This window comes from Microcebus murinus, chromosome 4 (assembly GCF_040939455.1).
Source record: "Microcebus murinus isolate Inina chromosome 4, M.murinus_Inina_mat1.0, whole genome shotgun sequence".
In the NCBI taxonomy this organism is placed as follows: Eukaryota; Metazoa; Chordata; class Mammalia; order Primates; family Cheirogaleidae; genus Microcebus; species Microcebus murinus.
The window spans coordinates 75,405,674-75,425,330 of NC_134107.1; the positions used below are offsets into that span (position 1 = coordinate 75,405,674).

The following is a 19,657-nucleotide window of genomic DNA, read 5'->3' on the forward strand; positions in this document are numbered from 1 at the left end:
TTGCTGGCCAAATCATGGCATGGCTGAATGTGAAGCTCTGCAGCAACCGGCCATCATCCATCACCTTGTTCTCCCTGGGCCAGAGCATGGCTGGCCCTGATAGACCTTTGTAAGAAGCATGCCCATGACCCTGGCTTCTTAGGGTCTCTTGGATGCCAAGAACTGCATGTCAGGTCCCTTCTCTGTTGATTTCCCAGCCCTGCCCTAGCTCCAGTCTGGAGGAAATTAATTGTCACTGCTTTTTTTCTCGCAGCCTATCACTGGGACACCTCTGACTGGATGCCAGGGGCCCGGCTGTCGGACATAGAGGAGGTGCCCAACTACGAAAACCAGGAAGGAGGGTCCGCACACCAGGGCAGCACGCGGGAGTTGGAGAGCGATTACTACCTGGGCGGCTATGACATCGACAGCGAATACCCTCCCCCTCACGAAGAGGAGTTCTTGAGCCAGGACCAGCTGCCTCCTCCTCTGCCAGAGGACTTCCCAGACCAGTACGAGGCCCTGCCACCCTCCCAGCCTGTCTCCCTGGCCAGCACCCTGAGCCCAGACTGCAGGAGAAGGCCCCAGTTCCATCCTAGCCAGTACCTCCCTCCTCACCCCTTCCCCAACGAAACGGATTTGGTGGGCCCGCCTGCCGGCTGTGAATTTAGTACTTTTGCCGTGAGCATGAACCAGGGCACTGAGGCCACAGGCCCGGCAGACAGCGTGTCTCTGTCCTTGCACAATTCCAGAGGCACCTCGTCCTCGGATGTGTCGGCCAACTGTGGCTTCGACGATTCCGAAGTAGCCATGAGTGACTACGAGAGCGTGGGCGAGCTCAGCCTCGCCAGCCTTCACGTCCCCTTCGTGGAGACTCAGCACCAGACCCAGGTGTAGAGAGAGGCCACGTCCCGGGCACTTGGCCCCGTTGGTTATGGAAAAGTGGAAGGAGATTGGCTGGGCTCGAGTCTCTCGATGGAAAGTAGTTGGTGAAACGAGAAGGAGGTGTGGTATTTTCCACCAGGAAATTCTTCACAAAGTCATACTGTCAACAAGCAAGCTCGATTCCAACTGGGTGAAAAGGAAAGGCTCAGAAATTGTTTCTGAGAGATGACTGGTAACCCTGGATGTCGGTGCCTGCGTTCCCGGCTAAGAGTGTGGAAGAGGGAAAATGTCACCCACTGAGTTACGCCATAGAGCTCATATGGCTTTGTGCAGTCTTGAGCCCTGGGAAGTGTTACAGCATCAATCCTTGCAGTATTAAAAACTGGCAACAATCAAAGAAGTGTTGTTGCATGTAATTTTAAGCCAATGAATTGAAAATAGTAGTAATGATTGTTGGAAAAGTTAGTCTCTTAGGCAAAAGAAAAGAGAAGCAAATATTATTAAACAAACAAAATGGGCTAAAGCCTTTAAAATCAACTCTATTTTTTTTAATAAGCTGCCCAATTTTCAGCTATAAAACTAGGTTTGAGCAACATGTTTTAGTATGCTCAGTTAATTTTTGTTCGTTTGTGTTAAGCATCCAATATGACATAGTTGGGTTTTATGATCTTTGAGAAAGGGATCAATGAAGAAGCTACTTGGGTTCCATTTTGTGGGTTAGGGAGGAGGTTAATAATGTTGTTCGAACATTAGAAAGAACGTGATTATCTGGTTTTGTGTTTTCTGGTAAGTATTCCTGTCCGTAACGACAGTTCTCACATGGCTGCAGAAATTGGCCTTTGTTCCTCTCTTATTCTCTAGAATGAAAGATACTTAGAAGTTTAAGCAGAATTCACAAATTTGGGGGGAAAAGGAAAAAAAATGACACTTTCAAAGTTTTTAGCCTGGATAATCACAGTTCTTGATAATGCAGATTAAAAGTGTGTGTTATTCTAAATTGGTAGTGTCACCATTATAAATACAATTACATTTAAAAGAGAAGAAGCAAGTAGATTAGTTATTGTGTATAAATTACAATAGTGTGTGTGTCTGGGCCTATGTACAAATAAGTGCTTGCACTCAATAAGGCTGCTCTTGAGGAAAGCTAACGCGAAGGTTTTAGGAAATAGACCATGTTGAAAATCCTGCCAATGAGCATGGCATACCTTCCAATTTCTCTGATCTCTATGATGTTAGAGAAACATTGAATGCCATATTTTACTCCGGTTCAGTTAACTTTATTTTGGTACTGCCATTTATATTAACTTAAAGCAAAACTGTGCTTTTTAAAAACGGTATTTTGTTATAATTTTCTAGAACTGACCTCTGTTTGAAAAATGTGTAATACTTAATTACACCCTAGAGTTCTCCTCCCATCTCTTTGGCCATGACTTTCCAAAATTAACAGGAGCATCATTCCACTGGAAATTTAGTGACCCAGTCCTCAAAACTGAAAGTTGACAAGTTGAGTGACTTTCCTCTTTTGCTTCAATCGGATTATGGCCACCTGTGCAGTGGCCATGGTAAATAAATGCATATTTGCACTATCTGCTTAATGAGCAAATCTGTGTTCACAGTTTCTGATGGCATATGGCATTGGTGTGTAAACCGTACTGTTCTGAGTCTGCGTATCATCCACTGAGATATATTTTTAGTTGTTTCAATCATGTTTCATCCACTTACATCTCTGTAGAAGGCAAGTGTTTCTGGATGTTTGTTGTTAAAAAAAAAAAATCCTTTTCATTCCCAAACTTCCTGAGTAAGTAGATACACTTCACAGGTTTTTCAGCCTTTTTCCTCCTGTCTCTTGGTTAGACTTGCTCATGGAGGCATTATCCACACACTGTGGTCTTGAAATAAATTAATTTCACTAAGGCTGCTATCAAGAATAAAGTCTTTGGTATTTTTCTTATGTAAGAAGCACATTTGCAAGAATCATGGAAAAGATGACAAACTAATGGTCTAGAATAGAATCACTGCTACACTTTTAATAATGCAATGACATAAAAACCATCAAAGTAAAACCAACAATTCATCTCTTGCCCCCAGGAAATATTAGAATTAGATTAATGCCAATGAGTCACTACTGCTCACACAGCATCTCTTCACGGGAAAGTGCCTGACTGACACAGTAATGAAGGAATAAATAGATCCTAACGCAGTTGTGAAGTCACTGAAGAAAACTGTACCCACCCTTGGCCCTGATCTATATAAAATACCTCTCTATTCAGGATATCTTCCCCTGATTTTCCACGGAATAGCTCTGCAGCTAAATATATACCAGACGAGCATGTATTATGTTTTTGTTCATTACCTTTAAACACATCGCTTATCGCTTCACTTTTTAGAAAATTACCCTGTAGATTACAAAATGGTTTGCAGTCAGGCCAGAATGGAACTATGTGGAGATGACTGCTGATTCAAAGAGCTGGAAGGGTCTGATTTGCTGGTCCGACCTCCTTGTGTTATCAAGGAGGAGACAAGCCCAGAGCGGGGAAGGGACCAACAGCCCTCACACAGGACTCAAAAAGTATCTGAACAAGGACTACACCAGCCCATCCAGCCAGTATTCTTTTTACCTAACTCTGTTCACCACTACACTGCCTTGAGCTTGGGAGCCGCCTGCTTCTGATGCACCCTCTAACCTCCCACCATCTTTTCTTTGGAATATGCTAGAAAGAAAACCAATGGAGAATATTTCTCTGGAAGCTTCATGATCTTCTGTTTCCTCACAGGCCCTCCAGGAAAAGTCCAGTTTCATAATTCACACATTTCTTTGGACATTCCTCAAAATTCTGCTTTTGCCAAATGAACATTTCTAAAATGAGGATGAAATGATCATTACTGAGTTGAACTCAGACCAGTCATCCACTGTAGTGAAACTTTGATTATACTATTACCTACTGAGTGCATTTTTGTTTTTGTTTTTGTGTTTTTTCCCACCAACGCTGGCTGCTATTCCTACCCCTCCCACCATGATGAATCACATGGGAGATATCTATTAATACACCAATTTGGTTTTTTGTCTTTTTTTCTAACATGCATGTGTCACCTCCTGGAAGCCATTTTCCATAACTTGGAGGCACTTTACTAATACGGCACACATCCTGATTAGGTTGAGAGTAGCTGGACTGTTGGGTTTTGTCACACAGTAAGCAAGGGCTTTGGGGCCACAAAAGGCGAATCAAGTAGGTGCTTTGTTCAATGCCTTTCCTCTGGATATTTTGCTGCTGAGTTCTAGTCCATGCCAGCTTTCCTTGTGCCTTGTCCTGCCCATTCATGAACCACCAGGTGTAAACTTAGTGATGTGAGCAGGTCAAGTCCATATATTTGAGATTCATCCTATCAGAGAATCAGCGTGAAGGCCTGGAAAGGGAACTATTCATACATTCTGGGATTTACCTGGAACTGCCCTTGCAAATCACTAGCACAGCCTGGTTAAAAAGCGACTCGACTCTATATACCCTTGGCCTTCTCCTGCTTCCTTCCCTCCTCCCCCCTAACCACCACTGCCCCCACGGACAGGGGACCTGAGAAAGGAGATGATCAAAATAAATTATTTAAGACCCAGAAAACAGTTTTATGTGAAGTAATTCGGGAAGATCTAGTGTTCGTCTTGCACGGGTTGTCCAGATAACCGTCTGGCCTCTTCACTCCACTGCCCTCTCAGGTTTTGCTAAAGTGGTTAGGCTTTTACGTTTAGTGTTTTTAGTTTCACACCTGGGAAATGGAGAGTTGAAGAGGCATTTATTCAGCGTCATCATTTTGTGTGGTCTGTAAGAAGGTGGTTACGTGTTTTTGCTGGTTTGTGTCCCACAATGTTCAACTGCACATTATTCTGATGAAAATCCACAATGTCTTTGAGCTTCTGGCAGTTACGATGCTGGGGTTTAAAGTCACCATTTGTGGGTTTGGCATCAGGTAATATTTAGCCAGCTGGCTAAGAGATAGGAAAAGAATAAGGTATTTCTTTCCTTGTGTAATAATGAAAAGCAATAATTACAAGTATGTAATAATACACAAAGGCCATAATTAGTCTCTTCCAGTGTTTAGGATGCACTTGAGAATCGTTTAGTCCTTTGGAGCGTGTTTGGACCCATTAGTATGTATGGTAGTACCCTTCCAGCAAACAAATACCTGAATTGCTACTATTTAACAATCTTATGAGCCCATACTACTGCATTTTGGGAGTGGCAAATGTGTTTGGAAATGGAAGCAGTTCTTTTTAAGCACTGTATCAGAGAGATTGTCTTGTACATTTGCCTGTTGCAAACAGGCTGGTTTGTAAAAGATGTATGTTTTGGTGTTTAAAATGTTTATAAAATTGTATATAAATGGTTTCAATTTTCCAGGATTTTGTAGATACTATATTTTATGCCTATCAGGATGCTTTAATTTGGGGGGTCGAATATAACACTAAGTCATCCACGCTGTTGGTCTGCAAAGTTTTGAGGTAACTACACACACAGAAAGGATTTTAGATTTGAAAGTGATGTTTTTAAATCATTTCGAAATGTATTGTAACCTTTCTTTTGTTCTATGATTTTCATTTAACTTTCTCTGTTTTCAAGAAAATGTTTTCATTGACTTTTTTTTTAAATGAATGTGCTTTGCCCAGTTAATAAGTATTTGATTTTATGCCATTTCAGAGTCAGAATGAGGTATATCATTTCTTCATACATATGCACACTCACCTAAACTTGCACACACATCACACACCAAACCTTATGCAAAGGGGAAAGCTAACACTTAAAGTGAATTGTGTCCCTTATAGAAATGGATCGTTTCTGCATATATTGCTGTTGGCAGTATTCAGTCTTGTGTTCTTTTTCTAAAAAATGAAATAAAAACAAAACAAAAAACAGACAGCCAAAAAAAAAAAAAACCAACAAAAAACAGTGTACAGGTTTGTAACTGCCAAAATTTGATGGTTAAAACAAGTTTTCAAGTAAAAAGAAAAAAATGAAACTAGCAATTGTGTTGACTCTTTTTAAGTGTTTCCTTGTCTTTGTTTTTAATTAATTGCTTGACCCTTAGGAGGGCAGATTCTGCAGAGCAGGGTGGAAAGACAAGCCTCTTTAAAAGACAAGGCTCTTTAAAAATCTCTAGTCTACTCCTCAAAGAGAGAGGTCTGTACTCTGAAGGGGATGTTTTTGTTTTGTTGTGCTTATTCACCTTTTTTTCCCCCTTAGCTCCAGAAAGATAAAAAGTTGAAATCTTATGTAATTTCTTACTGGGCACACACCCTGTGGGATTTCCCGAATGAGAAGAATGAGAAGACTGCTGGAGGCTTGAACAAATGAGGCTCATTGAGGGCCACCTCCGCAGAAATCTCTCCTAAGCAAGTCGCCACCCCTTGTAGGCAGTAGCTCCAATGTTCCTCTCTCCCAAAAGTTGGGGGCAACATTGGCACTTGAGTTTTCCTCCAAAAAGCTCCAGAACCTTTTTCTATACGGCATGAAAGACACTTAAAACATATACAGGAGAAGCTGGGGAGAGGTGGGAAGTAGGGCTCAAACTGATGACTTAAAGGAAGTGACGTCATAAGAAGTTAGCCTGCGACCCGGAAGAACTCCAGGAGGAGCAGCACGCCCTTTGCCTTGCCCATATGTCTGAGCAAGGGCAAGGAGAAGCCCTTTGTCAGGCGCTAAGGGCTGCTGATAGAATGATGGCCCTGTCTGTGCCAGCATCAAACTCCAGCCACCCCACCCTGGCCAGGATCCTGGAGCCCTGGAGCCACCCTCTAGGGAATGCCTCCTTGGTAGGCATTCATCTCCTTCCTCCTTACCTGACATCCTCACTGATTTCAAGAGCTCACCTTTGGCTGTTCTCCCTGCACAGCAACCCTCTGGTTACTCGTCTGTCCCCACAGTGGTATGCAGGTAAATGTTTAGCAAACAGCTGAAAGGGGGTGGGAGGCACTAATTTGTTATCTTTGCCAATTTCCAGGGTATAAATACACCTATCATGGCTGATTTCAAGTTACCAAGGTAATGGGGACTGGCTCACAAAATTCCTGAGGGTCTAACAGCTGTCACAAGCCCGTATGAGCCAACTCCAGCACACACGGGCTCCCCACTACACCGTAAACTGTTGGGTAGGGTAGTGTCTTCATTATGCTCGTGCCCGAGATTCTCATTGCCTATCCAGCCCTCATTAAACGTTTTCGACTGAATAATTAATCAATGATGTCCCCAGCTGAATCCCCTTCTCCTAAATCCTTCCTCGTTTTGGTAAATTTAGCAACTTCAGTGAAAAGGATTTATAGAGAGGCCTGTGTCAAAAATGCTGGAAGTCTCCCAACTCGCAAACACTCACCACGTGGATGTGTTCGTGAATTGAGCACCAGGAAAATATCAATGTCTGTGTCTTTCATGTGGTTACCCTTAGCAGAAAGAAAATTCATTTAAATCACCACCCATACCTCAAAAATGGTAGAACAAACCAGAGACGTCAATTAAGAGATAGTATTGATCTCTTAGGGTAAGAGGAAAAAAAAAAAAGACATTTTATGTCTAGCTTTATCCTCTGCTGGTTCATTAGGATAAAAGGACTAGCTAGCAGCTTAGAAATAGATGTCTAAGGAAAGGTCACTTTTTTTTTTCTGTCCCTGGGTTGGGACCCCCAAGACTACTCCCGGGTTTGATGGTTCACTAGGAAGATCCACAGGACTCTGCACATAGTCATACTCATGGTTAAGATGTATTACAACAAAAGGATACAAAACAAAATCAGCAAAAATTAAAGGCACATGGGGCCAAGTGCAGGGGAAACCAGACACCAGGTTCCAAGGGTCCTCTCCCAGTGGAGTCACACAGGGTGTGCTTAACTCCACCCCCATGTCCCACAAGCAACAAGTTGTGACCATATGTGTGAAATGTTGCCAGCCAGGGAAGCTGATTGGAGACAGCACACAGGATTTTTATTGGGAGCTGGTCATGTCGGCAGCCTGTGTCTGGCATGTACCAAAACGCCAGGCTCCCAGGAGGAAATATTGGTGTTCTGCATAAACAGTATTGTTTGCACAGTTTAGACTTAGTGAGCCACTCTTACCATTCTGGAAATGGTGAGAACCTCCCCTGAAGTCCAAGTTCCCAGACACCAGCCAAGTGCCAGTCTCGTAAGCAGGCCTCCCAGAGGACAGCAGTCGGGCTTGCTATGTGAACTCCTTTATGTCCAGTCCCTCTGAAATTTCTACCTATCTGACACTCCCCTGTTTGCCCAAACTCCTAGCAATTACCAAGCTCCATTTTTTTTTACAATGGCCATTGTGAGCAAGTCGAAGCTCTCTGTGTGGCTCAGGTGGGGCCTTCTTTACCTGTCCTCCGTGGAAGAAAGGATCTGGCCAACACGATGCTGCCAAAAGCATCCTGGGTGAATGCAAGCTGGGCAGAGAATGATTCTGTCCAGTCAGTCCAGCAAAAATTGCCATCATCTCTGGTGACCAGTTTTGGATAACTGCTAGTTTTGATGCACAACTGGATGGTTTCCCAACCTAGATGTGCAGCTTGAAGCAGTTTGGCCCATTTATCAAAATTCTTCCATTTTTGTCTCTATTCTTTTGCTTTTTAAATTCTAATTAATTTTCAGTCAATTATGCCGATTCTATACTGTTTTTAATGAAGAGGATTTGGAACAACTTGAATAACTAACAATAAGTGATAACTTGGAACTGGCACAAATGTTAAAACAGCCTAACAAGCCAAGCAGGAACAAGTGGCTTAAAAATGGAAAATTTTCAAGCTGGGTGCTGTGACATGGGCCTATAGTCCCAACTACCTGGGAGGCTGAGGTGGGAGGATCCCTCGAGTTTGAGTCCAGCTTGGGTAACATAGTGAGACCTCATATCTAAATTAAAAAAAAAAAAAATTAAATTTTAAAAGTATATAAATTTTAAAAATGGAAACATTTTAAACTTAAAGTGTTCCTTTAATTTTAAAAAAAATTTTTCCCCCATTTTAATTGCCTTCAAATAGTTTCCTCCAGATGATAATTCCACCAATAGTTACACTATGTAACAATCTATATAACTCAATATCTCCACTAAGTTTGTGGAGTTAGCCCATATTCCTGAAACCATATTGCTGCTCTAGATTCCCAGGAGATCCTGGGTTGAGGATTGCCATGTCTCCATGCCGCCACCATGAGAACTGGCTCTCTAAGCCTCCACTTCTATGAACATTGCCACCTGTGCTACTTCTGCCCAGGGACAGGCACACAGAGGAGAACCAGATGGCTGGCTGGCAGAACCAGTTCTCGAAAGCACCAGATGCCTTGCTCTCAGGCCATCCATATGGATAGGAAGGTCCAGGAAAGATAGATATTACCAAGAAAAGCATCAGCAAATTCTACAATATTAAATGCTGAGCTACTATAACATCAGGCCAAGTCTGAATGATCTTTCTAGCACAACATTTAACCTTGAGATTGTCTGTCTCCTTGATATGGAAAAACACAAGGAATTGCGTAAAGCATGAATTTCCCTGAGTTTTGTCAGAAGCAACTGTACTACTCAGGCTGTGGAGTTGGGGTCTACCACTTTGCTTCTCAAATTGTGGGCCACGACCAGCAGCATCAGCCTCACCAGGGAGCTTGCTAAAAATACAGAATCCCAGACCCACTGAATCAGAATTTGTGTATCCACAAGGTCTCCAGGTGATTCTCATATACTTAAACATCTGGGAAATCTGCTGTAGATTTCCAACTTGGACCTGACACTCCCCAGCTGTGTGCTGTTACTTAATCCCCCTGTGCCTCAGCTGTTGCTTCTACAAGATAGGTTGATTCCAAGAAGACAATAATGCAAAGAGCTTGGTACAGTGTTTGGCAAATATTAAGCATGCAAACGGTAGCTACGTGTTATTTTTCCCAACTTTCATCCAGGCCCCACTGCGTAGAATGGGCTTTAATCATTTCCAGGGGCCCCATCTAGTCTGGCTGCTGGAGAAATAGTTCATTCTATAATGACTTTAAAAATTAATAAAAAAAGAAAAATCCTTTGAGTTAAGCTCAGGTGGTCTCTGGAGTCTTGTTTTCTGAGAAAGTTCTTTGGAGCATTATCCAGCATGTTCTGCACAGAGAGGCATGCCCGGGCTTAGCATATCTGTACCAAGGCTCAACATCTCTCGCCCAGTCGTTTTCTAGTGAAGACTCTGATCAACCTCAGGAGCTGCTTCTTGAGGCAGAGACTTTAAGGCTGTATCATTTCTGTGACCCAGAAAAAAAAAAATAGCATTTAACTAGGTCACAAAGGAATTCAGTGACAGGTGAGGAGGCTCTTGGTGTGTGGGAAGGCTAACAGTCGGAATGCTTGTTCTAAATCGCAGGACGTTGACTTTGAGAGAAATGAGACTAAAATGACCAAGGGAACAGCAACTTCAGGGACAAAACTAAAACACAGTGATAAGATTTACTGTGTAAATAATCCACCTAGCATGAGAAAAGACTGAGGATGGGCTCTGAGCACAAAGGGACTTTATCATGGCTCCGAATATAATTAATTAAGAATTCAGGATGGAAGGTAATTAGAGAAACCGTAACCCGGAGGCATTCTGCTGAATTATTCTGATCATTTTTAACAATGAGAAAATTTAATTTTGGCTCATACTGCATAGATTTTTAAGTTTGGCTAATGCAAAGAGCAATGTTCACACAGTGCAGTCAGCAAATTAGATTATTTCTTTCGATTTTGATTTTCTAGAGAAAATGGGGATGAATGATTAAATCTAAATCATGGAAATTATTGTAGGAACTAAAAAATACTTGAGAGGAAAATGTACATACTGCAATTGAATTTCGTGTCTTCCTTAGAACCAAGCTAACAGTGTTGCTCCCTTTGTAATTATTGTGAGTGTGTGTGTGTGTGTGTGTGTGAATCTATTTCATTATTTGATACTATGTACTGGGGCAAGGGGGAATGCCTAAATTATTTCTATATATAATGGAAGCAATGTTGAGTTACTAATGAGTTATACCTGCTTCTCTTGCCAGGTAGAGGCTGTACATGTTTTTAGTCTCCAATTAGTACTCAGAGAGTTAAAAAATTAAGAACTAAATTGACTTTCTGATGAACCTAGCAAGCACAGATGTGCTACAACCTGCTATACTTACTGAAGTACTCATTTTCACCTTATTTCAGGCATTGCTTATGTAAATATTTCCAAGTATTTTTTTGTGTGTGTGTGTGATGCTTTTAAATAATTCACCAGTTGCCCAGTGTGCATTTTCAAGATAGAATGATTTTCTGATATTTGTTGCCTCATTTTGTATCTGTAAAATCCCTACTGTAATTGTACTGTCCAGATTTCCAAAGGCCCCACCTGAAAGTATAGCTTTGGTTTCAGGGAAACCTGGGTGTGACTCCTGTCCTGGGTTGCCTTGTGTCTCACAAAAAAGACACGTGGAAGTCTGAGCCCTCAGTGTCTATGGATGTGACCTTATTTGGAAATAAGGTCTTTGCAAATGTGATCTAGACAAAAATGAGGTCATATTAGACAAGGGTGGCCCCTAATCCAAAATGACTGTTGTCTTTATAAGAAGGGAAAAAAAGACATAAACACACAGGTGAGGAGAATACCACGTGAAAACAGGCAGAGGGTGATGTGTCTCCAAGCTGAGGAACACCAAGGATTCCACACCCAAGGAGAGAGGCACAGAACAGATTCCCCTCACAACCCCCAGAGGGAGCCAACCCTGCTGACACCATCCCTTACAGTTCTGGCTTTCAGAACTGTAAGAGAATAAATTTAGGTTGTTTCAAAGCCACCCAGTTTGTGAAATTTTGTTATGGTAGCTTTAGAAAATTAATACACCTTCTAGCCAGGTTTGAGACCTTGCACAAGTTTTTTTTAACTTCCCTGAATTCTTTCTTTCTTTCTCTCTTTCTTTTCTTTCTTTCTTCTCTCTTTCTCTCTGTCTTTCTCTTTCTTTCTCTCTCTTTTATTTCTTTCCTTCTTTCCTTCTCTTTCTTCTTTCCTCCCCAGGCAAAAGGATCTCATCTGTGCTTCCCCTTTAATTGACAAGCAGCAAGAGCAATGCCATTAACAAAGAAGCTGTCGTTGGGCACAGTGGGAGAGAACTCTCCACACTTGCACCACCATAACCAAACCTGTTTTTATTTTCTATTATTACCTTACAACCTTTTGTACATTTGCATCACTTTTCACAATGGCATCCATGGAACAAAATATCCTATTTTGTATTCTGTATATTTTAAACGTTTTTCTTCTACAAAGTCATAACTAAGTTTTAATGATTTACCTTCTTTGTATTTGAAGGCTATAGGTGAATTCATGGAAGATGGAGCTTCCAAGCTGGAGCGCCGAGGGGGGTGGGGGGAATGAGAAGAACCTTTAATCTTCCAAAGCTGGCGTCAGGGGGTCCCTTTCCCTGGGACATCCCTGGATTGCAGGCCTGTCCAAGGGGAGATTGTGTTCAAGAATGAGAGCCCTTGGAGATGTGGATGCTGCCAAGAGACCTTGAGGTCAGGGCTTAGTACCCACCTTGTCACAAGGAATGGGCACTTCCCAAATCTTCATACCTTGTTTTCCAGAGGCAACCGCCTCAATTTTCTGCGAGAGTTCCTCGAGGCTGCTTTTGTTTCTCTCAGATTTCATGTTTATTTAATCTCCTTCTCTAGCTAAAGAAGATTACGGACTTTGGAATCACCTCCCAAATCACTCCTTGGTGTGTCCACTGATCACATGTTTAGCCTGAAGGACCACCTGGAAGAACCACTCCTCCCCTGGGAGTGTCACTACACCACTAAAAAAACACAAGCTCCAAAGAACCTGGAGTCGTGGTTCTCCTAGAAACAGAACCAATAGTTTGTGGAAAGGAGGGGGTGGGGAGAGAGAGAGGGAGAGACTGCCTGCAGGATTCCTTCTTGCTCAAGGGAGGTCAGTCTTTGTTCCATTATGGTCTTTAATTGATTGGATGTGACCCACCCATATTATGGAGTATAATTTGCTTTGTCCAATGCCCACCAATTTAAATGTCAATCTCATCTAAAAACATCTTCACAGAATAATGTTTGACTAAATATCTGGCCAAGTTGACACATAAAGTTTATCATCACACTCCTCAAGGGCAGGAAGCTATGCCCTCTTAGCATTAATAGCCTGGGGCTGTGGAGATGATTCATGTTCTTTATATAGAATTGACCTTGAACTACACAGAGTTAGGGGCACCAACCACCTGCACAGTAGAAGATCCACATATAACTTTTGACTCCCTATTAACTACTAATAGCCTAATGCTGAACACAAGCCTTACCAATAACATAAACAGTTGATTAACATATATTAATATTTTCTATTTCTATATGTATTATATCTAAATATATACTGTATTCTTAGAATAAAGTAAGCTATAGAAAAGAAAATGTTATTAAGGAAATTGTATGGAAGGAAAATACATTAACTATTCATTAAGTGAAAGAGGATCAGCATAACAGTCTTCATGGTCTTTGTCCTCATTGTCTTCACGTTGAATAATAATAGGTTGAGCAGGAGGAGGCTGGTCCTGCTGTCTCCAGCATGGTAGAGGTGGAAGAAGTAGATGTGGAAGGAGAGACAGGAGAAATAGCAGAGACAGGCACACTTGTGTGACTTTTACTGAAAAATATCCATGTATAATTGGACCCATGCAGTTCAAACCCATGTTCAAGGGTCAGATATATTTTTGTTTTCACTATAAAAGTAATGGATATAAATTTTAAATCAGAAGACAAGTAAAGAAGAAAACTAAAGGATTTCCTATCCCCAACTTAGTCTCCAGCGGCACCCCAGATAATATTTCATTGCATATCCTTCCAGTGGTTATTCTCTGTATGTATGAAATTCGTTTTACAAATCTGGGATCCAACTGTACACACCGTTCTGAAACTCTCCTTTTTCCTTTGGTGGGGGTCTCATTGTTCCATGGTCAGCGCATTGTTTTAGTAGCTGCATAATGTCCCACTATATGTATGTACCTTAATTTATTTCATAGTCCCCTTATTGATGTACATTTTACATTGTTTTAAGTTTGAGACTATCACAAACAATACCACAATGAATATCGTTGAATATCTTTTAGCCATCCTGCTCAAGTATATTGTACAATGAAGATTTAATAGTGAAATTGTTAGATGAAAGGATATACACATTTTAAAGGTTGTCAGATATTGTAAAATTAATAGGTGCCTAAAAATGTGCATTGAATTGATTATAAAAGATGCAGAGTTCTTCCCCCGCCCCCTTATTTATTTATTTATTTATTTTTTTGCTCAAGTATTTGCTGACTGGATGAAAAAGATCTAGTTCTAAAGCCAAGATAGCAGAGGAGGAAGGGAGAGAGAAATGGAAGGGGAAGAAAAGAATCGAGATTAAGAAAGAGGTGAGCATTCTTTTTTTTCCCTAGAGACAGGGTCTTGCTCTGTCACCCAGGCTGGAGTGCAGTGGTGTGAGCATAGCTCACTGAGGAACACCTGGGCTCAAGCAGTCCTCCTGCCTCCTGCTGAGTAGCTGGGACTTCAGGTTTGTGCTATCACACCAGGCCTAAGTGAGAATATTTTGATTGCAATTTATACCTTGCTCTCCTGGTGCTGTCGTCAGTACATTGTACCTCTGAGGTCTCTGAGGGTTGTGCAAAATGACTCCCACGTAAGGTAAGCTCCATGAAGGCAGGGCTCTGTTTAGTCATTATGTAACCCAAGCTCTCAGAACAGAACCAGATAGAAAGAAATTGCTGGGTAAATATTTGTTGAATAAACAAATGCTTAAAAACCAGGACTCATGGAGGTTAAGTTAAATAAGATATGAAAAGTATCTTGCATATTGTGCACTCGGTGCATGGTAGCTTCGCTCCGAGTAGCAGATACTATTAATAGATTGTGCTGTCAGTAAGTATTAGAACAGTGAGTAAATCCCAGTTTGCTTCAAAGCAAGTGCCTTCCCACCGCCTCAAGCGGGCACCCTTGGCCGGGAGATTGACTGCATCTGCAAGTGGGATTCAGGCTCTAGGCTTGGACTGAAATTTGCACAAGGACAGGGTCAAATACTGAGATCAGCACAGTTTGGAGTGAGCAAGGCCAGGGGTCCTGCAAGATTTAAGCCTGGCTTGGGGCTACATTCTCCACTGAGCCTCCAGGTTGCTTGCTGTGTAGGGCATAGTGGGAGGGAATACAAATGTTTTCTCCTGCAGAATTTCCTCCTACAATGTACAGACCAGTTTTCTTTGTGGCATTGAAAGAAGGTGGCCTGAACGCTGTGTAGGTTCTGCCACACACCCGTAGCTGTGGCAATTATACCCTTTTGGATAATTGTCTTATAATTGCTGCTGTGATTTAAAATCTAATGTTATCCTCCAATTGTTCTGATGTCTTTTCATGAATAATGCAATCATCCTGTGAGCCCTGTGCCAGTTGCTCATTTAGATGGGCCCTGTGTTTGAGTTATGCACCATTGTCCTATGCGCCATTGTCTTGCAAAACTAATGCATTCGGCAGAGACAATACAGGGAATAATTAGGACTTGGCTAATTATGGGAAACGGGAGTGTGAGTGAGTAAGGTATGAAGTTTCTTTTCTGGAAATATTTCCAACGCTCTGTTGGCCTATAGGTAAGCAGGATGGGGAGGGGCAGGTTTTTCTGGGTCCATTAGTCTACGGCTCTCTGTGCATGCTGGACATACTTATACAGTCTGATGTGGTGGGATTTGTCTTTTCAGAACAGAAGGAAAACAGATTTTTCCATAGGGTGACTTTTCTCAGTTGTATTGTGTTGTCAGCACCAAATGCAAACAGCTCTGTAAACATGAGCTGGTGTGTCTCCCTACAAGGCCAAAATACCAATTGTTCATATGAATGGGCAATGGCAGCTTGGATTTCTGTTTTTAGTATCTGGGACTTGGTTTACTATGATGAAAAGAAGTCAATTGTATTCAGACGAGTGATGATAAAGTCATTTTAGAATTTCAGTTTAGCTTCTACCCAGGGAAGGGGCCATCTCAGCGTGGTGGAGTCTTGCTCACTTTACTTCTATGCCGATGACACAGATGCCATCATCACTGGGCCCTCTCCGGCCTAATGAAAGCGAGTGGAGCTACACTGGCCCCTGTGTTATTTTTGCACGAGGGCCCAAGTTAAGTTTCTGAGAAAGTTTAAAGCCTGCACCTGTCATTTAAAGGAGAGGCGCCTGTCTGAGAGTCTGTGGCTCCTCCCTGCACTCAGCACCTGGTCCAGACTCCCAGCTTGGCCTCAGGGGCCTTCCAGGACCTTCCCATCTGTTCCTATCACCAACCTGCAGGTCAGCCACACTGCCCTCCCTGCTGACTCCCTTCTGGGCCTTTCTACATGCTTTTATAGAGGTCGATTTTTTCTGCCTCTAGAATCGGTTTTTTCTGATTGCTTAAGCTTCATTGTTGCCCCTCTTGTGTTCTGCCAGAGCCTCCTAAAGTTAGCCCTGTCTTGGCATTTCTCACATCCCGTTATACTTTTCTGTCTCCTTCTCAGAGGCAGTATGGCCTCTCAGAGAAGAGTGGACCCATGGACTTCCCATGGGTGTCCCCTTGTGACATATGGTCTGCAGGATAGTTCTGTCCTCCCCTGGAGGGGTGGTTGTTTACCCTCTGAAGCACCAGAATTGGGAAGACACACTCTAGAGATGGCTTATTGAGCATTTGAAAGAGTAATCAGAAGCCCCCAATTCGGGGGCTGTTACTACAAGCCTCAGACAAGCTCAACCTTCTTTGTCTCCAGTAAGCACCAGAGTCATTTGCCATAATGGATATCATAAAAGACTCTTTTTATTGGTGAAAAGAGTGGTGTTTAAGGCATGTGGGTTGCCTGGAACTATCGTACAGGTGTTTCCCTGGAGCTCAGCAGCCTCAACACTTAGAACTGGCAGCAAAGGCCTAAGGACTCCATCCTGCTAAGCCACTTCCAGAGAATTGTCCCCCACCGGAAGGCTAGCTGAAGCCTGCTGCCAGGGTACGGTCACACCTGCACGCAACATGCGCATTGCAGACTGAAAGGACGGGTTGCTGAGACTTCAAACTAAACAACAGACGTGAGACTATTTTGTGCCTGCTACTATTACAGACTTATGAATGGCAGAATTCAGAGTGAGACCTGCTTCACTGCACTACCTAGTGGCAGGGGTAGGGGCGGGAGGATCTAACAAGTCAAGACCTCCAATACCTGCTGAAAGACAACCTAATAACTGCGACCAACCAAGGTGGCTTATATCCATCTTATGTTAAGGACTAACTACAGGGGCCCTGGGCCACAGGCCTTTGTCCCGTGGCTGAAGAAGAAGATGACTACAAAGTCCTGCTTCTCGGATAAAGGCCAGAGCTCACATGTCCTAGTCTACACTGCTAAAGCCACTGTTTGGCTTTAGCCAAACCTGCAATAAATGTTTATCGAGTGTATATTAGAGACTCAGAAACTGCTAGGTTAGATGTTTAGTTTTTCAATCATTTTAAGCAAAACTTTGGCCAATTCTGGCAGCTCCATTTACAATGCTGCACAGAATTGTTCTTAAGGTTTCTAAGGAGATGAGATTCCCCCACTTAGCAGCAACATTTTCTGTTACATTCATTCATTCCAGCAGGTGTTTTGAGCTCCCACCTCAATGAGAAAGAAATGACTGAGTAAAGAGTGACACTTGGAAGATTAACTCTGACATTTTTAGTTTTCTTTTCAAGCTGTATTTTCTAAGGCATCCTTAGCAAGCACCAAAGCTATGACTATTCTTGAGAATTAAAAGTAAATTCAGTTTTTCACTTATTTCAGCAAATGTACAGTGACATTAATTCACTATTCAACAAATGTTTATTGAGTGCACATTAGAGTCCCAGAAACAGCTAGGTTAGATGTTTAGTTTCTCAATCATTTTAAGCAAAGCTATGGTTGTGGTTTATAAGTGTAAATAAAGTATTCTGGACAAAAATGACTGTTTTGCACAGGCTCCAGGAGAAAGGTGGGGGATATAATAGGTAAGCATTCTGCATTCCACATTCTATTCCTGCCACGGCTCTTGTACCTGCCTGGCTCCCCTGTCCAGGCTGGGTGGCCTTTGATGACATTGACAGGCTTGAGGTGCTACAAAACTTGGTCCAGGTCCTGTTAGGCACTGATTCATGCTGACAACAGCTGGAATTTTGACAAGCTTCCCAGCACTGGAGACAGGTGAGCCTCTTGATGCCTGGCCTGGTGACAGCTCTGATATGTCATCCTGCTATTATTTCTAGGTTTGTGCTGGGTCTGAGGTATCCCAAGAGATTTACTCTTGAGAGGTAGCCAACATGACAGGCAGGAGCAGGTAATGTTATTGATCTGTGAGAAAAATAGGCCAATGTTCTCCTAGTCTAAGCTTTGGAAATCAGAATCTTGGGAATGGGCAAGAAGTGATGGTATTCCCCATCTGCCCCAGAAAGGACTCCTAAGTCCTACCAGGAATTGATTTATTTTAATAGTCAACACTCTCAATGTCTGAAGCTTAATGGCTTTTCCAACAGAAAACTGATCACAACTGTGCAACTGATTAATTTCCCCTTTCAGGTAGAACAGGATGTATGTGCATGTCCCAGCACCTAGTAGGTGCTTAGGGATACTACTTCCATGTAGAATTGCTCCCCTGATTCTGTCAGCCTGGACCTCCCCTAGACTCCAGACCATTTCTAAGTGTGCCAGGATCTCTAATAATAGGCAATCCATCCCCACTTCTCATCACAGAGACTCCATCCTTCTGATTCCTCAGGGCAAAAAGCTGGGTGTCACCCTTGACTTCCCTTCCACATACCCCACATCCAACCTTTAGAAAGTTCTGTAAGCTCTGCCTGAAAAATATATTCAGATCTTCTCACCATCTAACTCCACGACTACCACTCTGATTCAAGTCACCATGTGCTTGGACCATGACAGCAGCCTCCACCTGTCTCCATGCTTTGCATCCTTCATTGTCTACTCCCCACCTCTATGATTTTCTTTTCTCCTTTTCATGTACCACCACCTGATATTTGCCTTTCTTCTCCACCCCCTAGATAAGTCTATGGGGTCAGAACAGGATCTGGTGCATGGTAAATGCCAATATGTGATGGTTGAATGAAGAACACACTGCAGGCAGATCTTGGGGTCCTGACTCCCAGGATATGCTGAATGAGCATATCATTTAGCTTGTTAAGCTTCATGAGGCCTTATCCTATTAAAGCCACTAATTGAAAATTTAAAAAGGCTACAGAACTTAACCCATTCATTCCTGACCCTCTAGGCATATTAATCTAACAGTCTTAGCCATGTTGGACACCAGCTTCTGAGCCCAAGTTTCCAAATGAGCTATTTAGAGTCTCCACCCCACTCTATTAGCTGAGTGATCTTTTGGCACTTACTGTTCTACCAAGGTTCCGGGTGACACCAGGAATCATACAGCACTGTCCGACTCATCAAGTGGCACTGAGATCCTGACCCGATGCCGTTACAAGTGCACTGTTCACATCTGAAAACAACCCAACTGCCTTACAGGGAGGACAGGCCAGAGAGAAAGGGAAATGGGAGAAGGCAGGATACAATCCTGGCTGTGAAAACGAGGAGAGGACCCCAAATTATGTTTACAACCCAGGGAAGCCTGTGGGCTTTCATTATTCCACCTAGAAGTCCCCCACCCGCCTCATGCCTTCCTCCTTGAGGACCAGGACATCTAGTCGAGTTTTAATTTTATTCAGGAAATATATAGAATGTTAAGTTGTTAATATTTAAGGAAGAGCTGAGGAA

At 42.6% G+C, this 19,657-nt stretch overlaps 1 protein-coding gene across 5 annotated transcripts in view; it reads left to right on the top strand.

Annotated features, from left to right (window-relative positions):
* Nucleotides 1-5,839, top strand: part of FAT3 (FAT atypical cadherin 3) — a 635,879-nt gene extending 630,040 nt beyond the window's left edge. For all 5 annotated transcript variants that reach the window (XM_076002418.1, XM_076002421.1, XM_076002420.1 and 2 more), the window contains one exon: nucleotides 254-5,839. In XM_076002418.1, coding sequence (XP_075858533.1) covers nucleotides 254-876 — 623 coding nt within the window. In that variant the 3' untranslated portion in view covers nucleotides 877-5,839. The remainder of the gene's footprint in view (nucleotides 1-253) is intronic.
* Nucleotides 5,840-19,657: the final 13,818 nt, after the last annotated feature.